The 11,413-nt window shown below is 35.2% G+C and overlaps 2 protein-coding genes across 3 annotated transcripts; one reads left to right on the top strand and one right to left on the bottom strand.

The window, feature by feature from the left end:
• The first annotated feature begins 1,048 nt into the window (after positions 1-1,048).
• On the top strand, positions 1,049-3,306 carry LOC113702830 (RNA polymerase II transcriptional coactivator KIWI). Its single transcript, XM_027223985.2, has 4 exons — positions 1,049-1,356; positions 1,460-1,565; positions 2,892-2,914; positions 3,031-3,306. The coding sequence occupies exons 1-4, from the start codon at positions 1,111-1,113 to the stop codon at positions 3,088-3,090; spliced, it is 435 nt and encodes a 144-aa protein (XP_027079786.1). The 5' UTR covers positions 1,049-1,110; the 3' UTR covers positions 3,091-3,306.
• A 1,494-nt stretch (positions 3,307-4,800) lies between these two features.
• Positions 4,801-10,610, bottom strand: LOC113704306 (protein farnesyltransferase/geranylgeranyltransferase type-1 subunit alpha). Of its 2 annotated transcripts, none has more exons than XM_072061698.1 (6): positions 10,182-10,610; positions 8,454-8,708; positions 7,956-8,065; positions 6,943-7,063; positions 6,676-6,771; positions 4,801-5,535 (listed from the first exon to the last, which is right to left on the bottom strand). In XM_072061698.1, exons 2-6 carry the CDS (start codon positions 8,688-8,690, stop codon positions 5,068-5,070), a joined length of 1,032 nt encoding a protein of 343 aa, XP_071917799.1. In that variant the 5' UTR covers positions 8,691-8,708; positions 10,182-10,610; the 3' UTR covers positions 4,801-5,067. The 2 variants fall into 2 exon arrangements, with proteins under 2 accessions (XP_071917799.1, XP_027081925.2); XM_027226124.2 differs by having other exon boundaries at positions 10,200-10,608.
• Between the last annotated feature and the right edge of the window lie 803 nt (positions 10,611-11,413).

Below are 11,413 nucleotides of genomic sequence, written 5' to 3' on the forward strand. Positions count from 1 at the left end.
AATAGTTCCAATGGAACACCGTATCCTTTAATATGTGTTTATTTCTGCATAATGATAATGTGCCAATGTGAAATCTCGAGCTATACATGAGTTATGCTAATTACTCGTACATTGGTTATTGTCTCATGTTAATGTGTCAATATGTAACCTTGAACCGTACATATAATACGCTAACATTATTTGCTTTAGTAGAACTGTTAGAGTGTCTTGGAATCTCACTGGGTTGTGTAGCTCATTCCACGATTTTATTTTCCTTAATAGGGTTCGAGACCAAGAGTGCTCGTGAATAGTACTAAATTAGTCTCTTTTGGAATACTTTAAGTTGTATTACAACAGATGACTGTAGTAAATATTCTTTTGGGTTGTATTAAACTTGAGAGCTGATTTATTGTAAGTGTGAGATATTTTGGAGTACTTTATTATGCATTGAAGTTATTTGAAGTATTCCTAGTCTTGAATTATGGATTGTACCGAGTCCTGGCGAGAGTTGGACAGGCATCCTGCGGATACCCTTTAGTTCGTTTTAGGGAGAAGTGGGGGCGTCACATAATATCTACTTATCCAAGGGTTGACGAGCATAAGCGCTATCTATTCCACCGTGCAACGCTGCGGTTATGCCTCCTAGTCTATGAAATAGAGATGCAAACGTATCAACCAACTCATGAACACTCATGAATCAGCTTGGTCAAAGAGCTCAGTCAACATTAAATTCAAGTTGGTTCAAGTATAAAAAAACTCAATTCATTAATTCGTAAGCTACTCAATTATATATATATATTTTTATATATATAATTTTTATTTTAATAATAAAATTATATATCAATTCTTAATATTTTATTATTTATTAAAAAATTTACTATTTTATTCATTTTTAAAATAAAAATAATTATCTTCTAATTTTTTTAAAGCTCAAATAGGATCAAATTCAAATTTAGCTTAATTCGAATTTGAACGGGAGCTTCAGCTTGGCAGGGCAAAATTGGATTTGTATGCAGCCCTAGGTACCAAAGCATTTCATTTCATTTCATTTCATTTCATTTCACACCTTAGTTTGAGGGCAAAGATGTAATTTCACATGCCGCAGACGTCTCTCCTGCTCTCTGCATAAATATGAGTGCCAAGACCTGCTCCAATAAGCATTTTAGAGGGAAAGGAAATTCACCTCTGCGGCCTGAGCACTTCAAAACGTCATCGTATTTTGTCAATCCGAAGCACCGAAAGAGAGAAATGTCGAAGCGGGGAAAGAAGAAGGACGAGGACTACGCCTCCGAAGACGAAGAGCCCAATAAGCGTCCCAAGAAATCTTCCAAAGCCGACGATTCCGATGACGCTGCCGACGACATTGTCGTCTGCGAGGTATATTTCATGAATATTCCTCTTAAATAGTTGTATAACTGTTTTTACTGAACATTCTTGAGTAATCATTTCTTCTTTTTTTTTTCTTTGGAAATTTTGTTAGATATCGAAGAATCGGAGGGTTTCTGTGAGGAACTGGCAAGGAAGAGTGGTTGTTGATATTCGGGAGTTTTACGTCAAAGATGGCAAGCAACTCCCTGGCAAAAAAGGTTTACTTTTTATTTTTGTTTATTTATTTATTTGTTTTTATTTTTTATAACCCAAAACCCTAAAACCCTAATTAGTGATCAGACCAACTACAGTATTTTTAAAGTCAAAAAGCATTTTTTTCTGAGTTTTCAGGTTTGCCCTACAAAATCCTTGGACTGGTGAGAACAGACTTAGTATTGTTAAAAAAAAACTGATTTTTTTGCTTGAGATTGAGGTTAGAATATTGCTGCTTGATGTGATTTTTAGTTTGATTAATGGATGCACAAATGTATGCTGCTAATCGGGTTGTGCTTTTTTTTTTTTTTGCGATGGATTTTGCATTTCAAATGGAAAAGAAATTGGGCAAAATAAAAGTCATTCTTTTTTGTTGTTGTTGTTGTTGCTGTTACTGAAGTGATTGTGAGCGGGAAAAAGGGGGAAAGTAGAAAGGAGTTCTTGTTTCTGCCGGATGAATCATAATATTGAATTTGCCTTGCTGCTATCTGCTTTAAAATATGTGATTATATAAGGATCATTGATCTGCGTTTTGTACCCTTCCTGCTGCAGGTGCTTAAATGTTATCAGAAATGCTGTTTTGAACTTTTTAGTTGTGCTATAGTTTTGGAATGTGAACAATGTGTTGAATTACATTTTACTTGCAATCACTGATTTGTAGGTGTAAAATGTGAGTTTATAATCATACTTATCCTATTCATTGCCATTAACACTACGTAACAAATTGCATTGACAAAATATTGTCAAGGTGGACTCCTATTATCCTAGCAGGCGGAGAAAACATTCTTTTTCATGGAGTAGCTTTGGTCCGTGTAGGTGGTATGGTAGATCTGAAGAAGGTGCTACAACCGAGCTGTATGTTTGTTTTTAGGAGCATTTAAGCATGTCAAGAAGAAACTTTAAATTTGAAAATTTGATGGTATCAAAAGTGAGATACCTAGTCAAATCTCATTACTGATTTTGGACTGGGGGAATTTTTCGAATGCATGCATAAAAATTTGTAAACAAGCATAGGGCAATTGTATGTGGATAAGTTGTCTTCATTGTATAGAATAAAATGAAAAGTTCATGACAACTGCACTATGAGTAGAAAAAAGCTGTCTTTAATCAAGTTAATCAAGTTATGGGATATTTTAGATAGGTTCTCCCAATTAATTTTATTTGCTTGGATGAAAAATCACATTCTCTTGTCTGGACATGTCTGCTCTGTATCTTTTACATGAGTTATCTACCAGTAACTGTTTGTCTTGAAATGATAGAGCAGTAATATCAGGTGTGTATTTAGACTGTTTGTAGTTTTAAATTTACTGATTTCTTCTGTTTTGTTTCAGGGATATCATTGACCATGGACCAGGTATTGTTTGACAGCTCTCTTTACTTGTGACTTTTTCTGTTTTTCTTTTTAATGTTTTTGGCTCGCAATATCTCTTGTTATAGGTTGTTTTAAAGTACTTTATCTCCATTTTGCAGTGGAATGTACTTCGTGAGCATGTGGATGAAATTGACAAGGCAGTTGCTGAGAATAGTTAGATGGTCAGGCTTGGGATTGTGTACTTTTGTTAATATGAATCAACTGGAATTTTGCATGAAGAAGGGGCTGGAAGGATGTAACTAGTGATAACTCTACTTAGACATGCTAACATGTTAGCCTTAGTTTAGAGAATGTAAAAAGATAAATCTGATGCAGCTTTTGAGCTTGTTATGTCTATTATCCATGCAATGTCTATTTTGAGGTCATTTGCCAAAGCATGTTTCCTGTCCTCATTTGCTTATTTATGTGTATTTCTTGTTTAATTTGTCTTTTTTTTTTTGGGTGGGATTTCGTTAGGGATAGGGTGATAGATACTTGGAAGTTGGACCAGTTATCGAGCTTGAAAGGTTGTCTATCAACTTTCTGCAGAAAATGCTTAGACTGTTTACAGTGAGCATGCACCAACACTCGCGTTTTGATAGGAGTTTAGGCACTACTGCCTCGCAGTTAGTTGTTTTAGTTTAAGATTGAGTACGAGCATTTTGCCAAGTATATGAATGAGTGGCTGCACATTCATTTTACTTTTTACAATAACTGCCCTGCAATTGGATTGGATTAACATTGCAATCCTTCTCCATTAAGTTTGCTTTGCTTTGATCAGACCTGTTCTGATTGCTGTGGCTTCATCATTAGCATTTTCTCCTTCCTTTGGCTCAGAGTTCAGACTTGAGATGCAGCTGAATAGCTGGTTGGTAGGGTAAAATTACTCTAAAGCTAGTGTTTTTTCTTAATCATCTCATTCAAAGTTGAATCCCTCGATCATTGGGCCAAGCAGTGCTGTTGAACACTGAATACTTCACCATTTCAAATAAACGTCTACTATTTCAATTTCAATTTTGCTCTGAAGTTATCTTCCCCAAGTTTGGTTAGCAGTAGCACTGCTTTAACGTGGTAATTGCTTTTACCCTGAAAAAACATGAGAAACAGCTATAGCTGCTTCACTCTACTGGAAAAGTTGAATACCTTTGCGCTAGTGCCTTGACTCTAGGCTACTGCAACATCCTTCTTTTCCGCGGTACAATGCAAAATTTTTTTTTTAAATACCCGGCATTACCTTCTCTATTAACATATTTTGAGGGGAAAGAATACTTTGAGAGGGACTCCCAACATTGTTCCATTTGTAGTTTGGAGGGTTAAAACATAGTAACATGGTGTGCTAATTGGATTGCCTGAATTGCTCAGATTTAAATGCTGACGTTTTTTGTCATGCGAAACAACCTTGATGATACATATTATATAATTTTTTTATCCAAATCTTTGTATTATACAAATTGTTATTTTGTTTTGGTTAGACAAGTTTGTTTACAATCTCATATGCGATGAATGGTCACTCTGCAAGGTTCAAGTCAGCTTATTATAATCACAGCCACACAGCGAAGACATCAACTGAAAAATTAACAAATCTCCAACATTTCATAAATTAGTGAACCACTGAGACAAACTGACAAGGTTACTTGCAAACAAGTGATATAGGAATATAAACCGACAAAGTCCATCACTAGTTTAATTTCTGCTAGAATGCTTGTCAGTAGTGACATTTGAAACGCCTATAATTACCAGAACCTGGCGGTCTAGAGCCCAAAAGGGGTGAGAATGGAATAGGTGGGGAGCATCCCATTGTCATAAAACTCAGTTTCTGCAAATCTTATGGAGGAGGATGCTACATTATGAAAAAAAACAAAAACAAGTCAATATCATGAAAATAGAAAGACAGAAGAAACCAAGTTGCATAGCTTATATATGTTTCGATTGCATCCTTTATCCGGTACTCAAATCGAGTAAATTAGAGGTTCAGCTACAGTGGGTAGTTCAATATGGTGGTGTTACAACAAAAGGATAGTTCAATATGGTGGTGTAAAGAGCAACACAAGGACTTTCCACATAAGAAGTTCTTTTCTATGTAGGACCTCTCTCCTCTGATAATACTGACGAGTAGAGAAAGAAGGCAAGATAAGACGAAAGATCTATGGGCACCTTTATAAACTCAAACCAGTCAATCCATCATCTTTCAAGCATTGAGCTGCTTGAGCAGGCACTATGTTCCTCCGCCACTTCCAATAGTTTGCTCTCATTGGATCTACAAGTTCTAGGATAGAACAGACCACTTTCACCAAATCAGAACCTTGGGCACCTGAGTCAGAGAGACCATAGACAGCATTTCTTATCTCCAGGCTAGGCTGGAAACCATGGCAGAGAAGGTCCAAAAGCATGCTGAGGGCGTGCACGTAATTGTTTTTGGCAGTCAAAATCTTTAAGCAAACTGACGCTACTTGAGGGTCTTTAACTAGAGCATGTGTATCATTTCTGTATAAGCCTCGAAGGTACCTCCAAGGACTTTCATTTTCAGGATGCTCCATAATTGCATTAACTGTACAAGTTACTTCTGACCCCCTCATTGCCCCCAGGCCTCCAAGGAGAGGAGATCTTGTTACAACAAAATATCTCTGCAACCAATAATTCAACATGGGATTTCTCAGATGTAGAAATCTACAAAGGTACAACACTGTGACAAGAGATCATGCAAGGATGAGTAAAACATGACCTCCTCATAGCATATCAGATGATTATATGATGCAAGTTGAAATCACACAATTAACTATCTGCTAGCATTTGGGATGATGGTACCAGTAAAGTTTTGACATTAGATCCATAAACAGCTGAATTTGAAATCTCACGTTTTATACGTTCACCGACACACATTGAATACTTTAAATATTTATCAATCAGTACAGAACAAATAACAGATGATTTTGTTAACAAGATATCCAAATAGGCATATAAGCACAATACAATTGTGTTGCATAAGGTCAGAGGGTTTGAGTTTATAAGCTTCTAACTAATTAGTTTGGGTTACCTGAGAATACCTAAGATTTAATCAGTTCAACTAGGAAAAGATTTTGAATATTCAATCTAGCACAAATTGGGTTGAAAACATTAACGTTGTTAATCAGATTAGTCAGCTTTTTTCTTTCCCTGTTTATAAGAATTTTCAAGAACATCTGGTCATGAACTTGGAAATTTAAATTAGTTTTACATTAAAACAATGAAGGTTTTACACAAAGTTGGTCACGAAGTTGCAGAACGAGTCATCATGTGAGATGAAATGCGAGATTTTACTAATAACAATGCTAACACAAAAAAGAAAACTCTAGATAGTCCACCTGAGACGATTAGAAAAGAGAAGAGAGGATTTGGAGTGGCTTTGGGGCTGTTCTAGGCATCTAGCACAAGTGGAGGTTTTATGGAGAAAACAGGAGCAAAATATATATCTAAACTGGAGGAATATTTAAAGTGACGTCAAGACTGGCTATAGAGTCATGGCTCTCTTTGATTTTTCTACAGTAACTGGCTTCATGGACTTGCATAAATTGCTTTTCTTGATCTTGTACCTTATTTACCAATTTTTTAACTTGCAAAAAGGATAAGGACCAGCTGGTAATTTTTATTCTCAAGGCAACACCATCTTGTATTACTCAATGTATACTGGTAGACCAAAACATAAAAGAGGCCTATTTACCAATGACGTTTGGAGATAGACATCATGACATTTAGGATCTAATCCAAACCAAAGCATCATTCTTTACCTGATTCCAAGCAGAATTATTGAAAATGTCATCTTTGAGGAGCAGTTCACAATAGGTTAGCTCATCTTTCCATCCGCCAAGTGCCTGAAGGACCCACTGCACAAGAGATTTAGATATTCAGTCTCTTCATGTACACATACCAAACAAAAAGTCCCTTTACACCTCCTTTACCAGAGCAAACATGGTGATTGTCATTTAAGGCAATTGAGAACTCTTCCACCTCAAAGAATGGAACAGAATAAAGAATAATACTAAATCAAATATTACCTGTCTATGAGACCAGGCATGATAATGTTTTGCATCCTTAGAAAGAATTTTCTTTGTGAACTCAAGCTCCCTAGTTGAAGCATCAGTTCCCAAATTTTCAGCAACCCAACGCCTATGGTGCCTGGAAAGTCATTTTTCTAATTAGTTTCAAGTCCCTAAAACCAGAATGATTCAAAACTAACCAACAATAGAACTGGGTGAAACAACATAAAAAGGAAAGTTTTGAATGCATGCTTGTGCCAAATGTATGTATTAAAAGAATAAATAAAAAAAAAATTCTTTTTTTTTTCAAGCAGGCAATCCAATCCAGCTTTCACTGGTTTCCAGATGGACATTGCTCTTTTTTTGAAATTACATGTCAGGTTATGATTTTAAACCCTCACCGACTCCATGGGGCCTCCCATTCAATTAAGCAAAATTCAATATCAAAATAGCTTGTCCATGTGATAATATCCCAAGCCAATAGTTCTATGTTCAAATTTCGCAGCTTACTCTTGTATGTTTAAACTACATGTCAGATTGTGTTCCATTCAACTATGCATGTTCTTATGACACTTTATTTTACCAACCAAAGAACTATAACTGACATGATACGAATTGACATGAAATAGGTATTGCAAAGGAAGCTGATAGCTTTCCAAATACTACTAGTACAAAGATAATCCTTTTTTCCTGTTATGTATTAAGTATCTTTAGATTTGGAAATGAACAATGTCCCAGCATAGAAAAAGTTCCATAGCAACAAACAGAACTCAAGCATATCCCAGAAGTTAAATGAAACTAAGCTTCCACACAAATATGATTGTTAAAAGCTTAAGAGGAGAGGAGAAAATAAGAGGACATGCAGATAAAACAAGAAAACTATTTGTCAAAAGGATCACCTCACCAATTCAGTCTGCAGACACCTAGACTTTGTCCTTGATCAATTGCATCAATTGCACCAGGTACAATAAACAACAAAACTGAAATTATCTACATAAGGGTCCAAATGCAGAAGAAAAATGTAGCGATACCATATCTGATAATTCTTAGAGTTTCCTTCCACAATGCCATCCACAAAGTCCAATTCCTTGTTCATGTCAGCATTAAGCGCCTCAAGTACTAGCCGCCTAAATTGCCATACCTAAATCAACAGACTCACAAAATAAATGCCTAATACACATAATTCTTCACAAAATAATTCCCCTCCATATTTTCTTCTTTTTTCCAAAGCTTCAAGAACCTAAAGGGCCCATCTAATAACATCAAGAACTCATGAACAAGATAGCCAACACGCATGTCATGATTATTCAAAAAATCACTTTAACAAAAGGGGTCTTGTTGTGAGAATTTAAAATAGCAGAAAAAGGTCAAAATTTAGACTCTTCTGTGTTGTTTATCATAAAATATTTACTGCAAAATTCCCTAAACAGCAAAAACAATAGGTTCTTACTTCAAAAAATTCTTACTCCAATTTCTCTATAGAGGGTACTAAACATATAAGCATGCATCAACACAAAACAAGAACTAACAGTGTAATTTCCAGGGTTAAGTTTGATGGCTTCGGTGGTGAGTTGAAGAGCTCGAAGAGACCGCTCATCGGCTACATATATTGCTCTAAAATAGTCCATTGTCTCTCTAAATTCATCAGTATAGGAGATAGGGACAATGGAATTTGGACCATCATTCTGGGGGACAGGCTTCACATCGGCATATTCAGGCCTCTGACTCAAAGGGATTCTTTCACTGCTTTTTTGCAAGACATCCATCGCTATCCTGCATGAGTTCTGTAGGGAAAAGGGAACCAATTAAAGCCAATTACAACTCAACTAAACAAGAAGATTATTAAGCTAGACAATTAACATTTTTCAGTTCAAAACTTAATGAAAACTTTTAAAACAAACAACTAGAGGCAAATCATGAAAAATAGAAAAGACTAGGGGAGTGGTCAAAACAGAAAAAAAGAAAAAAGGAAAAATGGAAAATCTGCGGTACTAAAGCTGTTTTCATTGAACAAGAATGCTATTGATTGATTTCTGATCAGGGTATTAACTTCGGCCAAGTTGTCACTGCGACCCAGCCTCCCATTCCAGGCTACTTTTACTCGGAGATGCTAGAATCGGAGTTAACTTGATGAACTCTGGCTAGTCCTGATCCAGTTGACCGATTGTGTTGAAAAAATATTACATATATATATAAAAGCGAGATTTGCCCGAGTCTAGCCTCACAGTTTCAAAATTCAACCCAAAAAATAGGTGGCAGAATAAACAGCTAGAATTGTTTGCCCTTGTCCTAGTGTCACCAATTGTAATCTAAATTTGTCTTCTCAAATCCACAATACTCAACACATACCAGTTTTAGTCTAAACTTGTCTTCTCAAATCACAATTATCAACAACGACGATGTTTGAGATCTCTACATGGGAGAAGAAGAGGCAAAGAGAACTGGGACTGAAAGTGAAGCTTCAAGTTGTGGAGAGTGGACAGGGTAGGGAAAGAGAAGAATGTAAAGCTCACCAATGGTGAGAGAGGCCCGAGAACAAGAAATAGAAGAGAAGCAGCTTCAGAAGTATCATCTAGCCATGCGAGTTAGTTCCACGTTCATGACTTCTCAAAGTGTCTCCACTCATATTGTGAACTCATTTTCTTTTTCTTTTCAACAACAACAGAAAACTAATTGCTCTATTAACATCATGAGATCTATTAACATCATGAGATCTAACACCATCAGAAGATAAAAGTAAAAAGGATAGTAGTCCACATTGAAATTCTAGTTTAAATTAAAGAAATCAAATTATGGATACCTTTTTTGTCAAGATAGAATTTTGATAAATTGATTAAATTGAACTTAAACAGCATTGTTTGTTTAGCACAATATGAGAATACGATCACCAAGACACACACTCACGCGCGTTGGTGATGTTTTTCATTGCAATGCCTTCTGGAAAGAACTCAAAACTCAAGAGCTTTCAAGAATTATAATCCAAAACTCAAATTCTATTTCCATGCAACATTTTAGCAAACACCTTGATTGCATTTACAGGATCACAAATTCTCCATCCTAACCCAGTACAGGCAAACCCAAAACTTGCTCATATGAATTCAGCACAAGAAGAACAGTACCAATTCAATACCAAATCTCAACTAAAACTTCACAGACCAGCAAAATAGTTCGACTAAAATACTTCAATAAAGGATCAAAACTGTCGACATAATTATATGCATCAAGAAATAAACAGAAGTTACAGCTTTTGGAGTTACAGGAAGAACGGGATTTACACTGCTTTTTCTCTGATGATTTTTGACACAGTAATGGTGGCGGATTCCGGCAAAACGATGATTTCTCTGCCTCGTTTGCTCCTCGGATTTGCTCTTGCTTTTACTGTTTTCTGCTGTTTTTTTTTTTCCTGGGATTTTGACTCACTGTTTTATTCTTTCTTTTATCATCCCCCGGATTTAAGGGTTTCGGTTCTGAAACCTGAGAAGGGTTTCAGAAGCTGTAGGCTTCTTACTGCTGATAATTCGGATGTTCGAAGGAAAAAGAATCGAAATAGATTGTTAGGCAAGCGAGGGTCATGAGATTCCGTTCCGTTAATCTGAAATTTGAATAGTGAAACATAATTTGCTGAATTTTACGTATTTGAATATCTAAATCTTAGGTTGTGTTTGATAAAACTGTTTTGATAAAACTGTTTTGGAGTGTTTTTCAAAAATTAGTTTTTCAAATACAATAAAAGTTACAACAAAGAACTCTAAAAGATAATCTAAAAATTAGTTAAATTTTTTTTAAAATTTTACCAAAAATCTCATAATAAAGTGCCAATAAAAAATATTTCAAAATATTTTCTAAAAATATTTCAAAATATACTCTAAAAATTCTGCTACAACAAAGTTTTTCAAAAACATCCCCAAAAACAGCTAATCCAAACGGAGCTTGTAGTTTGAAATTAAAATATAAAAATTTTAATTTATTAAGTTAGAAAATTGTTAAGTACTAAAATTTGATACAATTGAGTGTCCATCAGAACAAGGAATAAGTAAATAGTTTATCACATATTTTTTAAAGTAAATTTTGTCTAATAAATTGGGATAATTTCATAAATCTCCCCTGAGGTTTCTGTAATTGCAGAGATCTTCCCTCAAATTTATTAAATTACACCTACCTCCCTTGCTTTTACTATTTATATAACAATATAGGCCCAAAAGACTAAATTTTTTCTCAAAAATCCTAAACTACCTTTTTTTGTACAAAAATAAAACAAAAATTTATTTTACCAATTGCTTTCTTCCATATTTCAACCAAACCCACTATACTAACTGTACGCGATTAAAATTTCAAGTCTGCAAAAGACAAGAAAAAAGAAATACACGACAAATATGTAATATATAAATTTGGAAAAATATGTGGGTACAATCTCTGGAATTTTCTCGAACTTATAGAGAGCTTCCTTCGATTCTTCTTCTCGAACGCCAATTCAAGGGCTTCGCAGCTT

The sequence above is a fragment of the Coffea arabica genome, chromosome 8e (genome assembly GCF_036785885.1).
Source record: "Coffea arabica cultivar ET-39 chromosome 8e, Coffea Arabica ET-39 HiFi, whole genome shotgun sequence".
In the NCBI taxonomy this organism is placed as follows: Eukaryota; Viridiplantae; Streptophyta; class Magnoliopsida; order Gentianales; family Rubiaceae; genus Coffea; species Coffea arabica.